Below are 23,599 nucleotides of genomic sequence, written 5' to 3'. Positions count from 1 at the left end.
ACAATCTGTCGGGTCCTGTCTGCTGCGTTACGTGGGAAGCGCCGGGGCCGCTGCTGGGAGGGGGTCTTAGGAGAGATCGTAGGGTGAGCGACAGCTGCGCAGCGCCTGGAAGGGGCTGAGCGGGCGGGTTCAGGGGGGCTGCGTGCATCCGGATGAGGTGCGGGGCGATGATGCCTCGCTCTTTCGGGAAGTGCTGATCCCCCGGGCATTGCAGGGAGTGCGGACGTTCTGAGCCCGGGAGCCGCAGCTGGTGTTTGGGTTGGAGGATTTGTGTGGTCTGTGGAGGAACAGCGCAAGGTATTAGAAGCAATAGGACCTTCCGTCTTCACGAGCCCGTTGTCTGAATTTGAGTGAGCTGGAGGCTCTCCCACCCTAGGTCGAATCAGGACTTACCCCTTATTCTGCAGGTGACCTTGAGGAAGTCATTTACCACCTCTGTACTCCAATGTTCCTTCTTCAGACTGAGTCCCAGGTGGTAATTGGGGAGAGGGTGCGGAGCAGGGGTTGAGAATGAGAACACCAGAGGAGAAATGGTGACGTGCTAGGGCTATTTCAGGGTCCAGTTAACAGTTTTTACTTAAGGGAGCATGTTTGAGATTTTCCCACTTCTCTCATTTTTTTTCAAGACTGAGTTGGATTGTAATTACTTCCTTGATAGTGAACTTTGATCTATTCATAACCCACGCCACCCCAACTGCTGCCAGTACTGGGCCCAGATTCCTAAAACTAGAATTTGAGATCGTGAAAGAACTTGAACAGGCCATTTAATTCGATTAACCTCAGTTTTCTATTGTGTAAAATGGGGAGAAATAATGGTAGCAAAATCTGCCTTATTACAAGATTATTGGAAGGACTGAAGGAGATAATAATTTCTGTGAATGTGAACTCCTAAGTCAGCATATAAGTGTAAGGTACTGTTGCACCTCCATAGGTAAGGAAATAGAGCCATGGAAGTAGCTGTTAGCTGGGAGAAAGAAGAAAGAGGGGCTGGACTTGACTCCTGGCCCAGGGTTCTTTCACTTATACCACAGGGAGCCTCTGCACTGAGTGTTTTGAGGGATATCTCCTTCCTTCCCTTCCTTACAATCTTTTTTTCTCTTTTAGACATCTTTTGAAGAGCTGCCATGTCTAGAAATCCTGCATCTTCCTCAGAACAGAACAACAACAGCTATCAAACCAAAACCTCAAGTCTTCGAACGTCAGAGAAGAAATGTTGTGAGTCCTGGGAAAGAGGAGGGGCTGCTAGCACACTCGCAGGATTTTATTTTGGGAATATAGTTGCAATCCTAGACTCTGCTGCTTGGTGGGAGTGAGAAATAATTCTTTGACATGGGAATAGAAAACAAAGTCTCCAGGGTGGAATTTCCTGTCTGAAACAAGTAGACTTAGTGAAATATCTGTCCTTGGAGTTAAAGTGCTGGTGTAGCCCAGCAGTTTCTTATACTGCTTTCTTTACTTGAATCTCTATCTCCTGCACACTGGCTTGCTGATAAAAGTTAGAACATGCACTGTGCACGCAGTGAGTAAAACAGATTTGCAGGGTACAGGAGTTACTTGGGCTGGAAATGTTACCAGTTTCTCTTTATCTGTTGGTAGTCCATTTTGGGAGGCTGCTGTTTATTACAGAAATTGCAGGTAGGAGACAGTGCTGCTTGGCATCATTCCTGCAGACCTCAGGGGGAATGAACCCTGGCACTTGACTTCTCACAGTGTCTGGGCACCTTACCAGAGGTTTAGCCTTTGCACTTTGCAAACTATTTTCCCAGCAGGTTCATTCCTTTGAGGACAGCTTTCACATGAGCATTTCCATGCCAGTCTTTTAGACAGAGACAGGAGGGCTTGCAGGGAAGTGAAGCATGCATTCCTAAGCATCGTTATAGGTTGCATAGCTTCCCAAAAGGACTGGGATGCTGGTTCCCCAGATGTTTTGGGGAATTTCAAGGAATGCTAACTCTTGCCCCTGGTTCCGGATTGCACCTTTCCTTTGGGATCCTATCAGTCAGTTCTTCTCACTTGAGCAGTTATATATATCAGCAGGTGGAAACAGCCAACCAGTGTGAGACCAGGAATAGTCTCATGTTCAAAGCTTTCCCCAGAGCCTCGACCTTGATGTCATGCCCTTGTCAGTTTCATGATTAATGATGATAATCTCCCTTCACCTAGCACGCATGAGGCCTGCTGGACAGAAGCAGCTGGTTTGGATGTGGTACTGGCATTGGCACACCTCTACAGTTAGGGTCTTCTTTCTCTGCCAGGGCAAGAAGCCAAGTACTAAGGGTGAAATACTCCATGAGAGACAACTAGTATAACATGATGTTTGAGTGCAGCCTCTGGAGTTAGACTGCCTGGACTTGAATCCTGGCCTTACTACTTCCTAGCTATGTGCCTTTAAACAAGTTGCTCATCCTCTCATGCCTCAGTTTACTCCTTTTTAGAGTGGGGATACTATTAGTATTTCCCCCAAGAAATGATAGGAGGATTAAATGAGTAAATATAGGAAAGCACTTAGAAGAGTGTTGGGCATATAGCTAACGTATGTTATTTTTCACAGGTGACTCAATCTGCATGTTGTATTTATTTCTGAAACATATATAAATGCTGTACTGGGAGCTCACTATTTTAAAAAGTCCTGTGAAGAGTTATTTTTTCAGTAAAGAATGTTTTCTCTTCTTGTTTGACAATATTGTTACCCAGATCTGGGATGTACCTCTTAAAGGGGAATACACTTGTGTTATTAGGATGCTTGGTCCGAAAGAAATCAGAGAGCCAGGGCTGGCGGGCAGCGCTGATGATTGTGGGAGTCTCTGACTCTGCATAATACCGTACCGTGTCGGTCTTCCTAGCTCTGCTTTATTCTCCACATTAGGAATCTCTCCTACCTGCCTTTCTAACTCCTCCTGCAGTTTTTCTGCCTTGTGGGTTTCTGATTAGTCAAGAAAGCAAGATCCCTGGTCTCTTTCCTGTGTTCTAGACTCAATTCCTACTCGGGCTCTAATTTCTCCTTTCCAAGCTCTAGCTTCTTCTCCAAACAGCTTCTCCGCCCCTTCCCCTGCTCTGCTGGAGGCCTCTGGGTTGTCCTAAAGCCACCGTGATTTATTTTCCCTACTCCCTTCTCAGTTGTGAGACTGTTGTAGCCATAGTCAAAGGAGAGAATACGGTTCTGAGAATACGTTAGTCTATTTCCTTTTGCTCTGCTATGTACCTGTATTTTGGAGCAGGCTCGCCTGGCTGCTTCGTGTTCACACCAGCCGTTGCTTTATTAATAGCTTAACCTTTATTCCCTTGCTGCTAATTACACCTGTGTTGGCTAACTTTGACTTTGGCAAGTGACTGGGCTTGAGGACTTCAGAGCTGCAGAATGTGACTTTAGGAAACCAAAACCCCAAAGGAGCATTACTGGGACTTCACCTGCTCCAGGGATGGGGTGAAGAGGGGTGCTGACTGAGGTGACTTTAAGGTGCTCAGATGACTGGTTTCAGGGCTCTACGAAAGCAGGAATGGGGGGGGCCCTATATGCTTTTTTTTTTTTAATTTCTTTGATATCTTGTGTAGATACAGAGCAGACAAATGCCTATTCTACCTTTCCCTAAATACAAAAACAAAACATGTTCATGAAAAATTCAAACAATACAGAAGGAAAGAAAGTGAAAAGTAAAAGAATCTCCCACAATCTCTCCTGCCTCTGCTAAGTTTGATTCTTTTAGACGTCTTACACTGATGTGTCCCATTAATGAAAATAAGTTCATACTGTGCATATTCTGTCCTGCTGCCATTTCCTTTCTTTAAAAACTGACTATATTGTGGACATCCTTTTCACGTTGGTAAATCCAGATTTACCTCGTACTGCATTGTATGGATATGCCAGTTTTCCACCGATGAACATTTAAATCACTTCCAGTTTTTCACCATCACAAAGAATGCTGCAGTGAGCATCCTTACACATCTTCCTGTGCACGTTTGTGCCAGCAACTCTTCCTCCAGAAATAATAGGATAGAAGATGGACATGTTGGAAACGTTGATCAGTGTTACTAATTTGCTCTCCTAAGAACTTCTGTGTTGTAAGCTGTTTTCAATATTTCAAATACTTAATGGAAATTGGGCATTTGCAACTATAGCTGCACTGGTTAACTAAAACATCAGCTTTCTTAGCGTTTGGCTGCAGTTATATGAACTTGGTTATTTCATGCCTGTCAAACAGCAGTTTTTATGACTTCTAATGAATAAAAATAAGATATCACCAATGAAACATGCTTTATGGGCAGCACATTTCAAAACATTGGGCTTATGTAGAACAAATAATAGAAGACAACTTTTGTCATGAAAAGGCTGGGAATCATTGCTCTCCTAGACCATCCTTCAGAATTAGGATGGAGAACATTGTTGGGTTTACCGTGGGGGTCCCTTTGTCATGTGCAGATTTGAGGCACAAGAGCTGGCAGTTGGGACTGAATTGGGCAGTCATGAGACCAGGAGTCTGGTCAGAGCCCTGACCTTGACTTTCTATTGTGCAAGGCTACGGGCAAAACTCTTAACTTCTCTGGGCTTGAGTTTTTCTGTTTATACAAGAGAAGTTATCAAGTCCTCATTTCATCTAGCCAACTTTAGGAAGGGAAAATGAGTTTAAGATTGAGAAAATGAGTTAAACCTCGTGTGAAGAAGATAGAAAGGAATTTTGAGGTTGAAATGGTTTTCCATTATATGTCAAAGGTAGGGTACATTGTCTCTGAAATTAACCAGCATGAAATATCTACCATTCAAATTAAGATGGTGGCAGCAGCAGGTGGTTTTGTTTTTTTAATAGGCAGGACAGACTGTTCCTAGTTTTGCCAATGTGGCAATTTGAGATAGGAAGTGTAGTTTAGTTTTGTACTCTGGAAATTGAGAAACCAGGGTTGCAGCAGGTGTGTGTGGGTGTGCTCAGGGCAGAGGTGGGAGGTGTGGAGCAGGAGGGCTCATGTGGTGTCCCCGTGGCTGGGGTTTTCTCTTGTTCTTAGCATTTTCTGTCCAGTTTGGTAAACACAGAACAGCTGGTTCACTAGTTGCCTTCAGAGCAGCTCCCAAGTATCAGTTCATTTAAGCTTTATAGGGCCTTTGGGGAAAGTGCCTAATGGGCTGGAAGTGTGGACAAAGCAGGCCTGGCAGTGCAGGTAATGAGCCGAGTCGTGGGAGATTGAGAAGACTGCAGTGCTGAGCTGAGCTGGAGAAAGTGAAGACTCAGGGGATTTTACTACCTAAACCTGAGGCAGCTGATCCCGTGTGGAGTATATTTGCCTATTAGGGGTCAGTGATCTGGGATTAATACTAGCTGAGGCTGCAGGGCAGCTTGCTTGCCTTGTACTCCCTATTTGGACAGAGATGAAAATCACTTATGTTGCTCCATTACCTACCTTGGAGGAGCTCCTACCTAGGAAACTCCCTTCCTTCCGATGGTTGTTCTCTACCTGGGTCCCTCTGCCTACTTCTCCAGTGAGATCTTTTTACATTTCTTTCTCAAAAGATGAAAGATGAATTTCCTATCGAAGTGCCTCCATTTTACTGAATTGTTTCTTAGCCTTACAGGGCCACCTTGTCCCAGGGCAGAGAAGCAGCCGCAACTAGCAGGGCGCCTTCTAGAAAGCAATGCTGGGAAGTGGAAGGTGGAGGTGTTTCTTTCCCTTTCCCATCCTGGGCAGGGACTTCCCTCATCGCAGCTGGCGGAGTCTGAGCCCTCCCAGATCATCCTCAGTTAGGGTCTTGCCCCCAGGAAAGTGGTGGCAGCAGTGCAGGTCCCTGTCCCTGTGGCAGGATGGGCGGGGATGAGCTAGTCCCTGTGAACAAGCTGAGAATGAGCTTCTTTTTGTGGAGAAAAGCTGCCAAGGAAGCACAAGATCTGGATTCCAGTGCCAGCTCTCCCCTTGACTCATCATGTGTCCTTAGATAAGTCACCTGACCTCTGAACATCTAGTTTGCTCCACTTGGCCAGTGAAACTTATTTCAGTAAATGAATATTCCTGAAAGAAGTTATTAATAATTGACTAAGGAAGGGTAGACCAGTGACTAGTCATGCATCTCAAGTGTCTGGCTTTTATCTGGGCCATTGAGGCAGGCTGGGCTAGCTCTACCATAAAGCTTCCTGGGATTTATTCAGAACTTGGAACAGGTAGGCTTTGCCTACCAAATCTCACTATTGGTTTAGAAATTCTGGCTTAAGAAGGCGCTCATAGCCCAAGTGCAAAGGCCAGAACAGCTTGAGGCAAGGCTCTTTTTGCAATGGGCACTCTAATTCTTGCCTGCTGCCTTGAAGGAATGGGTGGGATCTTCAAGATAGAAACTCTGTTGGACCTATGAGAGGAGCCCGCTCAGTTCTGCACTGGTAGAATCTCCAGTCACAAGACCTTCCTTCCCAGCTAGATCATTCTCATGTTACTAAGCATTCTCATGTTAAGGAGGTGACATGATTACTTGCTTTCTAATCCTTGCCACTTTTCCTTCTCTTTCCACCTCGGGTACCTCTGTGAAGACCTCAGACGTGTGGGAAAGACATGTGTTGGTTTGGGTACTTTTTGGAAGTCTGTACAACCTTTAACTCTATTTCAGGAGGGTCTGTCTGATATTTCCTTATTTGCCTTCCCACTCTTCCTGGACCTTTTCCTCACAGGTTTATGAGGATTAAATAAGATTATGACTGTGAAGGTCCTAGTCCGCTGCATAAACTTACTAGGCCCCTAGTCGTTTAGTTCTATTTTGTTTCATTTCCTTCTAGCATGGGCCTCCTATATGACCAATTCCCCGACTCTCATCGTCATGATTGGTTTGCCAGCCCGGGGTAAAACCTATGTATCCAAGAAACTAACACGCTACCTCAACTGGATTGGAGTGCCCACCAAAGGTAGGTGTAGGTCATTCCTCGGGAAGGGAAATCTTAGTTCCTGGGCCTCACAGGCCTCTGGGAGATTTATTCTTCCTGGCATCAAGGCCATGGGGTGCTTCTGGCAGAAATAGTGATTTCTTTCTGGTTTCCTGGATTTATTCCCTGTTCCTGGACTTGTCTCCTCTTGGCCTGGGTGGATTGGCCTTGATTTGAGGGATTGCCTTTGATAAGTATTAAGAATTAAGTGAGTATAGGGCTTTACGTTTTCAAAGCCCTTGCATGTGCATCATCTAATCTAACCCTATCAATGTCTCTGTGAAATAGACAGAGTAGTGGAGGAAATTGAAACTCAGCTGAAGGTCTAGAAAGTCAGGACTTGAACCCAACTCTTTCGACTCTTAATCTGGTATTATTCCCAACCCACCGTGGTGCTTTTGTTCATCCCCTTGGCCACTGTGACATTAGGCCAAGAAGTTCCATTTGGTGAAGCCATCATATTTTACTGCTGAAGGATTTGCATGTCTTCTGCAGTGTTTAACCTTGGGGTGTATCGGCGTGAAGCAGTCAAGTCCTATAAGTCCTACGACTTCTTTCGGCATGACAACAAGGAGGCCATGAAGATCCGCAAGTGAGTCTTGTTCAAGGCCTGACCCCCAGGTCAACTCTTTCTTGTTCATCACGAGACTGGACAGGACAGGGCTTTGGTTTCCTCTCAGTAAATATCTTGTGGGGATTTTAAGTGGAAGTTACCTGATGGGCAGATCACCTTGGGCCTTGGTGGGTAAAGAACAGGGCTCAGGGTGATGCCTGTGTGCTTGTAGACTGAGCCTATAGAGGAATGAGATCTATGCATTGGGGCAGGGGCAGAACAAAGATACTGGATAGTGTAAAAACCTCAATAGGAAAGTTGAAAGATCCAGTTAGGGAAAAATTTTGACCAGTGGAAAACTAAATGGGAAGGCACATCCATCCTATAGCAGCCCAACTGTCTGTGTCTCTGGCTATCTTTGCACTTAGCTCTTCTTGCTGGTTTCCTTTGCTCTCTTTGCAGACAGTGTGCTCTGGTGGCGCTGAAGGATGTCAAGGCGTATCTCACTGAGGAGAACGGGCAGATCGCGGTGAGCCTTACCTGCTTCTTTCCTCACTTGGTTCCTGCCCTTCCGGCAGCCTGGCTACTCAGTCCACCTTGGGTCTGCCTTGGTAGGGTTCCACTTCTCCGTCCCTACTCACTTCCCTTGTGTACTTTCTTCCCAGGTGTTTGATGCCACCAATACCACCCGGGAGAGGAGGGACATGATTTTGAACTTTGCCAAGGAGAATTCCTTCAAGGTAGGACTGACTCTGCACTGGAGGAAAAGGGATGAGTGGAGGTGGGGGGATAGGAAGGGGGCTAATTCCAGTGGATCTGTGGTGGGTAAGGATGGGATTGGATATCTGATTCTCCTCATCCTTGAGTGTTTCCTTTCAGGCCCTTTCTCAGACCTTTAGCCTGTATGTTTGAGGCCCAGGGGAGGTGATAAGAGCAACGTGAGAAGGCCTTGAAGGCCACTTTCATGAAGAAAATCCTGGGAGATGTGGCTGGGTGGGGTAGGTGAGCATGTGCTCTTAATGAGTAGCTGGCACGTTTGACTTGTTTATCACTGCCTTGTCTCTATGGCCAGGTATTCTTTGTGGAATCTGTCTGTGATGATCCTGATGTCATTGCTGCCAATATCCTGGTGGGTGACACCCTTACATACCACCTCCTCTTCACCTTTTGTGCCCTCTCTGTATGTTTGTGTGTGGTAGGGGGTGTTCTAGATAATGAGAGAGAAAAATAGACATGTTTAACATCACAGGGGGATCTTTTCTGTCTCTGCCATTCTTTCCTTGGGAGAGGAAACCGAGGCTTCGGAAATTAGCTGTTGAATGGTCTTAGACCCTAGGAATCCTGACCCTGTGTTCTGGGTATTATGTGGATAATGAGATCTAGATATTAAAATAGATCAGACTTTTCATTATCTGTCAGGATTGACTTACGGGAAGGTCATCTGCCCAGCAGTCATCCAGTATTCTAGTCAGTGTTTTATGCATTGAGTTCCTCATGCCTTGTAGGGTCACGGCATAAGACAGTCCCCACTGGATGGGTTGTGCTCTGTTCTGCCAAGTAGATATCTGTGCATGGTCTCCTGGTGGTGCCCTCCCAGCAGTGTAGGAACTTGGGATCATCTGGGGAAGAGGCTTCTGGCCCTAATTCAGGCATTGGGGTCTCACACCCTATTCTGAGTGGCAATGGGGAGAAACTAGAGCCCATTCTGTGTTCCCAGTAAAGTGCATAAAGGGATTGGGGCCCAGGACCAGCTTCAGCTGTGTGACTGCTTCTGTCCCTCAGCCAAGGGCAGACACATGACTCCCAGTTGTCTTTACTTTCTTGGTTGCCCGGGTCACAGGAGATGGGGGGGGGGGGGCTCAGTGAGTGGGGTGTGCCAGCATTCCAGTGAAAGGCTACTTTTATGAACTTCTTTTTCTTTTTTTAGCAGTGGCTATTTGTAGGAGGGCTATTTGGGGCAGACCTCTGCCTGGGCCCTTACTAGCCCTGTGGTTTCAGGAAGTAAAGGTGTCGAGCCCTGACTACCCTGAGCGGAACCGAGAGAATGTGATGGAGGACTTCCTGAAGAGAATCGAGTGCTACAAAGTCACCTACCGACCCCTTGACCCAGACAACTATGACAAGTAAGGTGCAAGGCTGTGGTTTGAAGGGCCTGAGGCAAAGGTCTCATCTGGGAAAAAAGCCTTTCTCTGTCCCCTCACTTCCTTCTGATAATCTAGACCTATCATGTTCACATCATTCCAGAGAAACAAGGTATGGATTTGTGGCTTTTATGTGGGTTGCATCTTGAACACTGAAGTGTTTTTTACCTTCAGTATTTTCTTTCTATTTTCTAGAGCAAGATTTCCCAATCTCAGCATTGTTGGCACTTTGAACCGGGTAATTCTTTGTTGTGGGGTTGTCCTGTGCATTGTAGGATGTTTAGCAGCATCCCTGGCCTCTGCCTGCTAGGTACCGGTAACACCTCCAAGGGGTGACAACCAAAAATGTTTCCAGACATTACCGAATGTCCCTTGAGGGGCCAGATCACCCCTGGTTGAGAACCACTGCTCCAATTTACGGCTACACCACCTTGAACGTGCCCGATCTCACCCGATCTCGGAAGCTAAGCAGAGTTGGGCCTGGTTAGTTCTTGGATGGGAAAACTGCTCCAGATCAGTAGTTCTGAACTAGGGTGTTATAGGACACCCTATGGAGATGTGTCATCAGTTTTTAATCAATTTTTAAAGTTTACTCTCTATATATTATATAATATTACATATATTAATATTAATACATGCACATATCATAACATTATAACCTAAGATAACACACTATATGTAGTATAATATATATATATCTATATGTTGTAAGTAAAGCCCTCAGGAACATGCCTGACTCAGAGGAACGTCTGGTCAATGCTTTCATTACAATGGCAGCATCAATTGGCAATGTGGTATAGCATATGTGTTAACTTGTCGTGTGTGGGGTATATGAGCTGGCAAAACACCAAGTCTGTGTTGAAGGAAGATAGTGTATTCTGTGGGAGCGTGGCCTTGTGAAAGAGCGTGCCTTCGGGGCAGTTGACAGCTGTATTCAGATAAGGACACAGACCTGCGGCCAAGCAGGTGTGGCGACAGATGTGCAGGGCACACTGAAGCTGCCGCCGTGCGTTGCTTAATGTTGAGTCTTTCAGTTCCTTCAACTGCGGGTTGGTTAATGTTTTGAGCCTTTCAGTTCCTTCAAGTGGGTTGCCCAGAAAACTAATATTTGGAGGTGTCCTCTTCATACAGAGGTCAAAAACCGCTACTCTCTATGTGGCATAACAGTATATCCTTCCGTTAACCCAAAGTCCTACCTAAAAAAACATTTCTAGAAGAACATTATAAATGATGTATGTGTTCATAGATGTTATCTCCTGTAGTAGGGTGATGGGTGATTTGCATCATTCTATCTTTTTTTTCTGTTTTTTTTTTTTTTTTGGATTGATTTTTTAAGAGTATTTATTACTTTTACAAGCCCGTGATGGTCACAAAGCAAGCAGTGTCCGAAAGTGTCTTTGAGTGGGGCTCAGTTAGCTAGATGCGGGGGTGTGCTGACGTCCCTGTCTGTGGTTCTGCTGCCTCTTCCCTCTCGGCGTTGCTGCTGGCGCCATATGCCTGGTCTGGATCGTCTCGGATGGGCCTATTCTTTTTTTTTTTTTTTTTTTTGAGACAGAGTCTCACTCTGTTGCCCGGGCTAGAGTGAGTGCCATGGCGTCAGCCTAGCTCACAGCAACCTCAAACTCCTGGGCTCAAGCTATCCTCCTGCCTCAGCCTCCCGAGTAGCTGGGACTACAGGGATGTGCCACCATGCCTGGCTAATTTTTTTTCTGTATATATTTTTAGTTGGCCAGATAATTTCTTTCTATTTTTTGTAGACACGGGGTCTCGCTCTTGCTCAGGCTGGTCTTGAACTCCTGACCTCGAGTGATCCACCTGCCTTGGCCTCCCAGAGTGCTAGGATTACAGGCGTGAGCCACCGTGCCCGGCCTGGGCCTATTCTTCACACCAAGTTCAGGCTTAGCAAAACCTTTATGTTATCTAGTTTAGTCCGTGGAGGGAAGCCTGAATTCTGTTTGCCATATTTATCTACAGTGCACGGCACAGCACAGACACTGAGGAGATGATAGGGACTGACTAGAAGGAAGTTCAGGAAACTGTGCTTCATCTTGGATTTGAGGAGTGATCCATCACCTACCATTTAGGTGGGGGGATGACAGAGGAGAGGAGGAAGAGTGGCTATAAGCCTGCAAGTCACTATAGAAATCCTTTTCCCTCCTAATCCAATTATCAGATTTTTATACCCAGGGAATTTTTTTTTTTCCTGCTCTGTCCCAGGGATCTTTCTTTCATCAAGGTGATAAATGTGGGCCAGCGATTTTTAGTCAACAGAGTCCAGGACTACATCCAGAGCAAGATAGTCTACTACCTCATGAATATTCATGTCCATCCTCGCACCATTTACCTGTGCCGGCACGGAGAGAGCGAGTTCAATCTCTTGGGGAAGATTGGGGGTGACTCTGGCCTCTCGGTGCGGGGAAAACAGGTGAGCAATTAGCCAGCAGGCTGGATTTCCTGGGCTTAGAGTTAAAAGGGCATGGTGGAGGTCATCCCTTTTATCCCCTTACTACTTCTTAAATCCTATTTGGGCTTAGACTGTGGTTTCAGAAAGTCACACAAGTACTCAAGGTGTTTCCCTACTCACTGCTCCTAGCTCTGTGTGGATAACTTGGAGCCATTTTTGCTGCAGTTGTTCAGCCATCAGATATTTATTGGGCACGATTTGTATTCTTAGCCCAGTAGAGGGTGCATCAGTCAAAGTTCATTTCATCATGGGTTTACATTAACTGTGCAGCACTGTAGCACTTATGGATTTTGACTGTGGCTATACACATTGCCCGTTTCAGCCTGAGTTAGTCCGTGTGTGTGTGTTTTCTTTCTTTTCTTAATTTTTATTTTCAAACCCCAGTTTTCCCACGCTCTGAGGAAGTTTCTGGAGGAACAGGAGATAACAGACCTCAAAGTGTGGACGAGCCAGTTGAAGAGAACTATCCAGACTGCAGAGTCTCTTGGGGTGACCTATGAGCAGTGGAAGATTCTGAATGAGATTGATGCTGTGAGTTGGAAACTCTGAAGGCCAAAAAAAAGAAAAAAGACAAAAGCCAATAAGGGTCTCGTGTTTAGGCAGGAACTATGAGAAGTCACTACTTGGGCAGTTTTATCTAGGAAACTAGAAACACAAAGTAGAAACTTTGGGGAAGCTGAATCTGTGGCCAATATAGACGTTCAGGGAGGAAAACTGCATCCCAGATGAGATTTCCTGCCTGCTTCAGTTCTTGTGTCAATGATGGGACCCAAACCAATTTTTGACCCAGCCACTCTGGCACCTGGGGAGAGTGGGGCTAACAAGGACTCATTTTGTTCTTTGTATGTTTGTCGCCTGGGAAAAAGAAATAGCCAACAACCCACTTCTTTAATTTCTGCTTAGACCATTTGGGCAGCTATTCAGAAAAAGTCCTTCCCAAAGTTTTTCTTGGTTTTCTCTGTCTTTAAGCACAAAAGTAGAAACTTCTTTTTCTTCCTCTCTATTCTTTTATTCCTTCTGCAAGGTCTCCAGTCCCTTCAGATTCCCTCCTTCCCTGCTTCCTCTTCCTTTTATCCTGTTGCCTTTTCTTGGCCTTTAAGATCCCCACAGTAGCAGGAGAAAGTGGCAGGTGAGCTAGAGAAGCTGCCTTCCTCTCTGCGGTGGTCCTCACCCTGAGAGTCGCAGACACCCCTTGACTCCCTGGTCCACAATCAGGTATAATACACAAAAAGACCCAGGACAGTGTGTGGCACGTAGTGAGAAACTAGTATTTTTCAGTGTCATCTTCCTTATTGGGGATGGGGCTAGTGTGGATCAGTTTACCTTTTAAGCCAGTGTGGCTTTTTGCAGGGCGTGTGTGAGGAGATGACCTACGCAGAGATAGAAAAGCAATATCCAGAAGAATTTGCTCTTCGAGATCAAGACAAGTATCTGTACCGGTATCCTGGTGGGGAGGTGAGCCTCGCTCACGTAGAGTGACTGCCTGGCCCTTTGCTGGGGCTTAGCTTTGGTTTGGGGGAAGAATTGAATGTGATTTGGGGGGATCTAGACATAGTTTATCCTCTTACCGTTGAGTCATATTGGGTCCAGTTCAGCTTAGGCAGCCAAGTGCCTCATTAATTTGTTAAGATCTCCGGGGAAAAGGGTGACAAGACCTCCTTTATGTTGAGTACATTGTAGAATCAACACGATCTTTTAGTTTCTATTTTTCATTCTGTTTCCTTAATCCCACCCCCACATAAGCAAATGGAGTCATCAAGTAAATATATGGGATATGAATTATTGCCCTATCATCTTCAGTGTTTTAGGCTATTTCCTGGACTAAGGGGCTTTATACTGTAGGGATGTATAAAGCAAAGGTAAATAAAACAGAATGGCAGAGATGCAGGAAGCTCCTGGGAGTCTCTTGTTGTCTTATATACTGCCTGTATTAATTTATGGGAACAAAAAAACCCAACACAGGTTGAATTCAGACTTTCTCTTCTTGACCCATAGTTTTCTTGGTATGAATATTGCTCTTGAAAGATCTGATTATTGTCAAGCGATACCAGGGCTGGGGACAGTTCGTAGGTGACATAAAGTCACTGAGTGTCCAGAGGAAAGCCCACTGGGGAAGAAGAAGTGGCCTCTTGTCTCCGGGCCCCAGACACTGACTTGGCTGCCAGCTTGCATCTGGCCCCCTGCCAGCCTGCCCCATTTCCCCGCACAGTCGTACCAGGACCTGGTGCAGCGGCTGGAGCCCGTCATCATGGAGCTGGAACGTCAGGGCAATGTCCTCGTCATCTCCCACCAGGCTGTCATGCGCTGCCTCCTGGCCTACTTCTTGGATAAAGGCGCAGGTACAGTTTGAGGGAAGGGCTAGAGGACACATCCATAGGGAGAGGGCTGGACTCACGGTGGCACCAGGATCCTTGGCAACCAGACCTTCCCCTCTTCCACTCAGAGTACATTCTTCAGGCAGCAGTGTGGGGCTCCCAGCAGCCACGGGGTCAGCTACTTACTAAAGTCACTCTGCTGCTGCAAAAACCCCCAACGTCGGTTGGCTGCTGCTGATGCTCCTTGATCCTGCCTGGCTAAAGGGCCAGCGTCAAGCTGACGCTCCTGGCAGCATCAGGAAAGTGGCTGAATATTCCCAGCATGTCACTCTGACTACTAGGAAGGTGGTATCTTAGAAGCTTCTTCATCCTTTGATTTCCCTGAACTGCTGGGAAGCTTTTGTGGCCGAGCATCATTGGCTTTTGCTATACCCAGGTGGACCCCTTCCATGGGCCCTGGCTACAGCACTTATTCGTGTTTTGCTTGCATGGAAGGATAGAAAATGGCCTTATTTCCCTCTTTAGCTACTAAGAAGCTTGTGGGGGTTCTTTGGTCGTGAGAATTGACTGATGTTTAGAGGAGGAGCTGTACGACTCTAGGTAGTGGTCAGAATAAAAAAAACTTGTTATGAGCTCTTTAGAATCTGTCTTCTACTAACTTGACCTTGTCCCTAATATTAAGACCTCTCTTGTCTGGTCTTTCTGCTTTCAGATGAGCTACCATATTTGAGATGCCCACTTCATACCATCTTCAAACTTACTCCTGTGGCCTACGGTAACTATGAGCTTTGGGGCTGGCAGAATGTGGGGATCAAGGAAGGTCAGGATATTTGAATTTTCTCTGAAGTTTGTCTAGAAGTTCAACTTATACCACGGAGGTTCCATTGGTGCCTTCCATTTTTAAAGAGATGTATGTATATATGTATGTATTTGGGAATACATATATACCTTTATGGTATACTTTCCCGTCATGAAACTAAGGAATTTTCTCTTGAACTTTTTCCCTGACGGCTTCGTTTCTTCCCTCTGTTTTCCCAGGGTGCAAAGTGGAAACAATTAAACTCAACGTGGAGGCTGTGAACACGCACCGTGACAAGCCAACTGTAAGTATTTTCCCACGAGGGAACGTGCCAGTTTCCCTGCCACCTTGAGTCTTTGAACCTTTAGCATCAAGAGACTGGGATTTCTTTTATGTACAAAGGGGAAACCGATCCAGAACTCGAGTCCTATGTAGTCTGCTTACTTCCAAAAGGAAGAGATGTTAGAATTATTATTTTTTAATTAATACCCCTTTCATGAGTCTTAACCTTGAAAGTTGGCTCCTAGAAATTCAATTAAATATGGAAAGTGTCTGGTTGAAGTGAAATGCAAATTCTTACCCCAGGAAGGTCTCCATTTAGAAAGCAGAGTCCAGAGGTGCCTATAAAGTCAAGAGACTTAGGTTCGTTCCTAGGCCTGTCCCTGGTATCAGTGTGATCTTCAATAAGTCTCTTCCTTTCTTTGAGTCTTTCTCCTGCTTTAGGATCTGATACTCAAGGAGCTTCTCACTCTTACAGCCCTTTTAGCTCTCTGGTGCTAGGAGACCAGGCCATGTCCCCTGTCCCACGGGAGACCCTGTGTGCAGAGGAGCAGGAGTGAGGGCGGCTGTTGTGGTTACAAGCGATATTTAACCTATGCGAGTGAGCTTTTGGCTTGGCTTTCATTTGTGTGGTGTCCCTCCATTTCCAATCAGAACAACTTCCCCAAGAACCAAACCCCTATAAGGATGAGAAGGAACAGCTTTACGCCTCTGTCCAGTTCGAATACAATAAGGCGTCCAAGAAATTACAGTGTTGGGAGCTGGCCCCTCGAGCCCCTCAGCCCTCTCCGTGCTCCGGACATGCAAGAAGGGGCTGACTAGCCGAAGACCCAAGTCGGCATTCCGGTGGTGTAACCGTGTGTTTCCCTCCAGCCTGGGCCTCTTGCCCTTGTCACTAATAACCAAGGAGTCATTAACTTCCTCCCCCAACCCCCACTTCCGACACCTCACCATTAATCATGACACAGAACCTGAGATCATGTATTTGCAGACCAACTTGAGCTAGTCTGCAGTTTGAAACATCTCCCTGCTTGGGGGCAAGTTGGCAAGTTGAATCTTTCAGGACAAGTCTGGAGGAAGAGGGAAAGGATACACTGCCCTGGGGCTAAGCATGCCCCATACGCTTGGCTCTTCTCTCTGTTCCCTGGTGTCTAAACTCCTAATGTCTTCGTGTTGGTGAAGTGGTGATGGTGGTGGTGGGGCGTGGGAGGGGTACACAAAAGCCCAATTTTTCTTCACCTTTGTCTCTTTCATGTGTGTTTTCCTCACAGTGCTTACTTGACTGCTTTCTTCCCCCTCTTTCATCTCCCCTTCGGACTGTCCAGTGTAATGCGTGGCATTGTGGTGTCTGTCTAGGAAGGAAGGGGGTGCTTGGCAAGAGAGAAGTCTGACCCAGGTGATGCTTTCTGCAGTGGGCCTAAATGGATCTGGCCTGGGGGAGTCTTTCTTTTTCCTTCTCCCTTCCTCTCCAGCCAGGTCCTGCCAGGCCAGCCCAGGCTACAGAACATCCACAGAATAATCGGGAGCTTGCAAGTGGACATAGGGTGAGAAATTTTGCCTCCTTTCCTGAGAAACAATCATGAGTCTTCGATGCCTTGGGGGAAGCTGGCTCTGAGGATGTGGGAAGTATCTTGGTTTGCGTTTTCAACTTGAAGAGCCAGGCGTAGGTCTTTTGGTATCTGTGGAGTAGGGTTCAGAAGAGTAGGGTGGTCTCTAGCTCTTGCAGGACTCTTGCAGGACATGTCTGTTCCCAGGTTCTCTGTCAATCGAAGCAACTTTCCTGCCAAAACCAGTGACCTATGGGGCTGTTCAGGATGGAGTTAGGTTCAGGAGTCACCACTGATGTTTGAATTGCTCAAGGAAAAAGGCAGAGAAGAGTTCACTAATGCTCCTTTTTATTTTCTAGTAATTTTTAGCACACTCTCCTTAAGTTTAAAAACAAAATTTTTCCTATATGAGCAATTTTTTTTTTATATGGACAATTTTTTTTCCCCAAATGTGGTAAAGCTTGATGGTGAATTTAATCTCTCTATTGGAGTATTCTTGTGTTCAAAAGGAGGAACTGTCTCATAAAAGGAGTCTTTGGAACCGTATGTCTAGTTGTTGACGGTTTTCATTATCTGTTCACTTCTGTGGTTTCGTTTTCTTTGTAGGGTTAAGCAGGACATGCTTAGAGAACGAATTCTTAGCCCCTTGGTAGTCCATGATGGCTTACTCTGTCTCCCAATTTTGCATGGAAAATCTATGAATATATGTACATTTTTCTGAGAGTCAAATTTAAAGTTCTCATGATATTTTTAAAAGAGAGGTGTCTCCCCACCTTAAAGTTATCAGCTTGTCTTTTAGAGATAACCAGTGAGAACAAGTTAGCTATTTTCCAAGGATATTTTTGTTTTGTTTTGTTTTTGTTTGGTAATGGAAGACCTTTTGTTGTGGTTCTCATCCAAGAGTGTTCCTTAGAATCCCGTTTAGAACTTTTGAAACATAAACAGCCCTGTGTCCGCCTTAGGCTTAATATTGATACAAAATCTCTGAGAATGGGGTCTGGACATGCGTATGTTTCAATAGTTTCCCTGATGATTTGTAACCCAGGTTAAGAATTCCACCTTAGAAAGTTGGGTGGAAAAACACTGGAATAGTAGTTCCTGGGACAAAGCATCAACCTAGGAATTCTGAATTCCTCGTGGTTCTGAAAGGACAGTTCTTTGGAGGTTTATATTATATTTGAGCAGATCTTAATATTAAATAAAGTAACACCGTCCAAGGCAGGCTGCTGTGTTTTTGAGGGTTATTCTAGGTTTTAGTCCCATCTTTAACCCTTTATATTGCAGGGTGACGTGGAACTCATCACTGAATTACATAATTGGCCTTGGCTAATAGCTGGGGATTTTAAGCACCCTGGAGAGAGGTACTGGGACAGTACCTGTAGGATGATAAAGGTTGTCTCAACAGACAACTGACTCCCAACCCTGAGTCCTTTACTCTGTCGCAAGTACGATACCATGGCCAGTTTCCAAAGGCTGCTTGGCCTAGATTCTTCTCAAAACTGCATCCACGACATAAAGTAACCTGTTGTTCTGTTGAGATGTTACCTAATGTGTACTTAGTGTCTTTGTTTGTGGGGCTTTGGGCTGGTGGGGGCAGCGGTGGGGGAAGAACACACAGAAGTACAAGAAAAGGTCCTTGCCCTGAAGAAGATTATTTTAAGAGACAGGACATGTAATTTGTAACACGAACATTGGCAAAAGAACAACACACTGCGTCTAGAAGTGCTGACCGTCACAGTGGTGTACAGATTTCTTCTCCTGACTTTTCTCTTGTCCTGTGGCCATAATACTAAAGGGGTTGACATGTGGGGATGCCCCCACCATTGCGAGAATGAAATGTGGTTTGGGAGGTATGTGGCACTTTTACAAGGTCACCTCGTGTACCTTTGCTTAGAGGGTGACATCTGTAGCCCAAATAGGCATTCAGTCTTTTCTCCTGCTGCAAAGTGAGAATAATTCAGAGCTAATGAATGAGAAGAGGGAGCACTTTGATCTAAAGACTTTGGATTTATACTGTACCTACTCTTAGCATGAGTGGCCTTCTCCAACAAACTAGCATTGTGTTAACCTGTTACAAACCCCAGCATTAGAGACAGGTCACTGGGACGTTCATTCTGCCTCCCAACGTGCTGATTATTTCACTGCTCTCCTGTGCTAGTTTGTGTCCCCCAGAAGAGGAGCTTTGGTGGTCGTCTTATTCTCAGATAGGACAGGAGAAATTAGAATTTGACAAGGAAGATTTTCCACTTCCTTTAGTTTTTAGGTCAAGATCTTTTCAGAGAAGTTTAACAGAAAGAAGCCAGGAGAATATACGATGGGAAAAAGCTCTTACTCCAAATTTTAGAGCAGTCTTACTTCCTATCCTTCCTTTCTAGGCCTTCTTCCCCCTTCTGTTACTTGGATGTGTATTGGTAGCATATACACATTATTACTATGATCGTGTCTGTAGCACAAGTCCTACAAAGACAAAATGGACTTCAGAGTACCCTTTGCTGAGGCTTTAAGTTTTGTTATGGGAGAAATAGGTGAAGACATTAACATTTAATCTACTGCTATAAAATGGGGAAAGAAAAATTATTATCAATTCTGTTTTCTTGTTCTTGCTTCAAAACTGAATGAGGAAGTCCGTGACAGATTTGAAAGAAGAATCTAAAGCAGACTTAGAGAACCCGCTTCTGTTCTATCTCCTAATCCCCAAATTGGAATTTAGCTCTTACTTATTGTATTGCTCTGGTAAAAGGGATGGTTTTACCTTGATTTGGAAAGTAGAATAAGAAAACTCACATATTGTGCTAGGGATATAGCCTGTATCATTGCTTCTGGTTTTAGTTGGTTGTTTGTTTCTTGAGTTAGGGATACTGTACATTTGCACTCCTAGACGGAATGGTTAAATATTCCTTGTTATTATCTGGGTAATCCTCTTTGCAACCCACATTTGATCTTTAGAGGCACTGGCATTTTGAAGAAACTTATAGCTGTTTGGAAATACATTCATTTTACAGTTTTTTGTGTATGTGTAGGAGATCTGAGAAACTCACTGGTGCTTAGGATAGCCAATGGACGAGGGAAAGAGTGTCTAGTAATTGAAAGAACTGTATCTGGTTTATGTAGTCTCACGCACATTCCATTGTCTTTGTCAAGCCCAGAAGCCATGCTGTTTGGTGTCAAGAAATTTGATAGATTTACCCAGCTTTTCTAGTATATATTTTGACTTATATGTGTTTTAAAATATTTTTATTTTAAAAATATATAACAATTGAGTCAGGTTGAACATTGAGAAGTAGAACTCTGACTTCCCCTCAAGGTAACACACATATCAGAAGATTTAATGTATCCGGAAGTTGAATTTAGACTTATACTGTTTAGAAGACTGTCTCTAGTAGGCTGTCTGTGCTGGCTGACTGACAGACTCTAGTAAGGTCTCTGCGCTTACTGACTGATAGACTAGTAGGATTTGTATGCTGACTGTCTATAGGATCTGTGTGCTGACTGACTGACAGACTCTAGTAGGATCTGTGTGCTGACTGACTGACAGACTCCAGTAGAATCTGTGTGCTGACTGAAAGACTGTAATAGGATCTGTGTGCTGGCTGACTGACAGACTCTAGTAGGATCTGTGTGCTGACTGACAGACAGACTCTAGTAGGATCTGTGTGCTGACTGACAGACAGACTCCAGTAGAATCTGTGTGCTGACTGAAAGACTGTAATAGGATCTGTGTACTGGCTGACTGACAGACTATAGTAGGATCTGTGTGCTGACTAAAAGACTGTAATAGGATCTGTGTACTGGCTGACTGACAGACTCTAGTAGGATCTGTGTTCTGACTAACAGACTCTAGTAGTGTCTGTGTGCTGACTGACAGACTATAGTAGGATCTGTGTGCTGACTGAAAGACTAATAGGATCTGTGTGCTGACTGACTGACAGACTCTAGTGGGATCTGTGTGCTGACTGACTGACAGACTCTAGTGGGATCTGTGTGCTGACTGACAGACTCTGGTGGGATCTGTGTGCTTACTGACAGACTCTAGTAGGATCTGTGTGCTGACTGACTGACAGACTCTAGTGGGATCTGTGTGCTGACTGACAGACTCTAGTGGGATCTGTGTGCTGACTGAAAGACTAGTAGAATCTGTGTGCTAGTTGACTGACAGACTCTAGTAGTGTCTGTGTGCTGACTGACAGACTCTAATAAGATCTGTGTGCTGACTGACTGACAGACTCTAGTAGAATCTGTGTGCTCACTGACTGACAGACTCTAGTAGGATCTGTGTGCTGACTGACTGACAGACTCTAGTAGGATCTATGTTCTGACTGACAGACTCTAGTAGGATTTGTGTGCTGACCGACAGACTCTAGTAGGATCTGTGTGCTGACCGACAGACTCTAGTAGGATCTGTATGCTGACTGACAGACTCTAGTAGGATCTGTATGCTGACTGACAGACTCTAGTAGGATCTGTGTGCTCACTGACTGACAGACTCTAGTAGGATCTGTTTGCTGACTGACTGACAGACTCTAGTAGGATCTGTGTGCTGACCGACAGACTCTAGTAGGATCTGTGTGCTGACCGACAGACTCTAGTAGGATCTGTGTGCTGACCGACAGACTCTAGTAGGATCTGTGTGCTGACCGACAGACTCTAGTAGGATCTGTGTGCTGACCGACAGACTCTAGTAGGATCTGTATGCTGACTGACAGACTCTAGTAGGATCTGTGTGCTGACTGACTGACAGACTCTAGTAGGATCTATGTTCTGACTGACAGACTCTAGTAGGATCTGTGTGCTGACTGACCAACAGACTCTAGTAGGATCTGTGTGCTAACTGACCAACAGACTCTAGTAGGATCTGTGTGCTGACTGACAGACTCTAGTAGGATCTGTGTGCTGACTGACTGATAAACTAGCAGGATCTAGGTGCTGTCTGACGGGCTCTAGTAAGGTCTATACATTGACAGTCTACCTGTTTTCTGACTGTACCGATTGGTAGTATATACACATTATTGTAATTTTCTGTCTATAGCATGTGTCTTACAAAGAAAAGTACTAAGCACTCCATACATTTTCTTTATGGGGAAGTTCTGTACACTATGACTTTTAATAGACACTTCTTGTACTTTAGTGACAAAATTCTCATCATTTTGTTAAAGATAAAAGTTGTAATCACTTGTGTAGTCTTTTATGAACTCAGCCAAGGGAATGCTGGTTAGGAGCCTGAAGTTGTTACCTCTACTTGAAGTCGTCTCATCCAGTCCCCGGCTTTGGGGCAGGACTTCACTTACACCATCCATTTCTGAACTGTCTGTGTCCTCAACTTACCCTGTTATGGAATGTAGCATTCCATTGGATAGTGCTGCTGTTTTTAGTCTGCCATGCATTTGGCTTTTACTCCTAATCTAATAAATAAAAATGCAAAGGAAATTTTGCATTCAAAAATGGATTTTAAGAGTTGGCAAAAGTATTCTTTCCAGTAATTCTTTCCCTGGATATCTGTGACCAAGATTTACCTGCTCAATGTTTTTGTATCTGAATTGCTTATGTACATTTTTTATTATGTTGAAGTAACAAGATCAATTCATTCTGATATGGTGATGGTTTTGCTCTGGCAAAAGCAAAGGACTGATCACAAACGGTGCCATTGGGAGGGGGGTGGAGTGGGGCTGAGCACCACGGGCTTGAATGGGAATGGGCTGGATTGGGAAGCCTAGGACTAGAGTTCTACTGTAGATTTCCTAGGCACAGCTCTGTTGAAAGTAGAGACGTAAGTCTTTAGCAGCATTCTGATTTAATCTGATGACTCTGATAACAGAATATGCCACTCAGATCCACTTAAGGTGTGTATAACTGTATTCAAAATGTGTTTTTGTGTGGGTGTGTGTGTGTAGAATGGGTAAATAAAATTGTTGAGTAACTTGAACCTATCAGAAGGCTCCTGGGTTTTTTGTTTTGTATTTTTGGTTTTGTTCCCCACCCACTCCCTACCCTTAAAACTTTGCCTGGTACTGCACAATAATAAAGATGCAGGGAAGTTCTCTGTGTAATTGGGAGTCCGTGGTGTGGGCATGGCTCTCTTCTACCACCTTCTGGGGAAGATGGGAAGGACATTATGGAAAGCACATGAACTTTAGTAGTTGGCTCCTATATAAGAATTAAGAAAAAAATTACATTTGACCACACTATGCTGTGACTCCCATTAGCGACATGTAATTCATATTATCTATTATAAAGAAAAATTTTGGAGAGATTTTAGAATTTAGTGGGATGTTGCTCCTAAAATATGACCTGCCTGTTTCTAAAGAGATTATGTCCAGTGGTATACGATGGGATTTAACTTCTGGTACGGGATATACAGGTGGGATTGTTTCACCATTCTCATGCCTTATTCCTTGTTACCCTAACAAGGACCAAGAGCTCATTAGAAATGCAGAATCTCAGGCCCCATCCCAGACATACTGAATCAGAATCTTCATTTTAACAGGATCACCAAGTGATTCATATGCACACTTAACGTTGTAGGAACACTGTTCTCAGGGGAAGAATTTCTCACAAGGTAAAACTTTAGATCCCAGTTTATGGGAAGAAGTTGGTCTACTCTGATGACTGATTTCAGA

General features: G+C 44.8%; 1 protein-coding gene across 4 annotated transcripts in view; it reads left to right on the top strand.

Annotated features, from left to right (window-relative positions):
- Positions 1 to 23,599, top strand: part of PFKFB2 (6-phosphofructo-2-kinase/fructose-2,6-biphosphatase 2) — a 28,899-nt gene continuing 5,300 nt past the window's right edge. For 2 of the 4 annotated variants that reach the window (XR_011231551.1, XM_069459419.1), the window contains exons 1-14: positions 1 to 83; positions 1,105 to 1,215; positions 6,744 to 6,869; positions 7,383 to 7,479; positions 7,903 to 7,969; positions 8,106 to 8,180; positions 8,513 to 8,569; positions 9,439 to 9,563; positions 11,799 to 12,006; positions 12,430 to 12,576; positions 13,396 to 13,500; positions 14,255 to 14,384; positions 15,073 to 15,135; positions 15,399 to 15,463. Coding sequence is in view for 3 of the 4 variants with exons in the window: in XM_069459419.1 (XP_069315520.1) it covers positions 1,125 to 1,215; positions 6,744 to 6,869; positions 7,383 to 7,479; positions 7,903 to 7,969; positions 8,106 to 8,180; positions 8,513 to 8,569; positions 9,439 to 9,563; positions 11,799 to 12,006; positions 12,430 to 12,576; positions 13,396 to 13,500; positions 14,255 to 14,384; positions 15,073 to 15,135; positions 15,399 to 15,463 (1,356 nt within the window). In the remaining variant the exon portion in view is untranslated. Of the gene's footprint in view, positions 84 to 1,104; positions 1,216 to 6,743; positions 6,870 to 7,382; positions 7,480 to 7,902; positions 7,970 to 8,105; positions 8,181 to 8,512; positions 8,570 to 9,438; positions 9,564 to 11,798; positions 12,007 to 12,429; positions 12,577 to 13,395; positions 13,501 to 14,254; positions 14,385 to 15,072; positions 15,136 to 15,398; positions 15,464 to 16,092; positions 20,613 to 23,599 lie in introns of those variants that run through there. The other 2 variants (XM_069459418.1, XM_069459417.1) reach the window with 2 other exon arrangements.

The sequence above is a fragment of the Eulemur rufifrons genome, chromosome 27 (genome assembly GCF_041146395.1).
Source record: "Eulemur rufifrons isolate Redbay chromosome 27, OSU_ERuf_1, whole genome shotgun sequence".
Lineage (NCBI taxonomy): Eukaryota > Metazoa > Chordata > Mammalia > Primates > Lemuridae > Eulemur > Eulemur rufifrons.
Note: the sequence above shows the minus strand (reverse complement) of the source record. Positions and strands in the feature narration are given on the sequence as shown.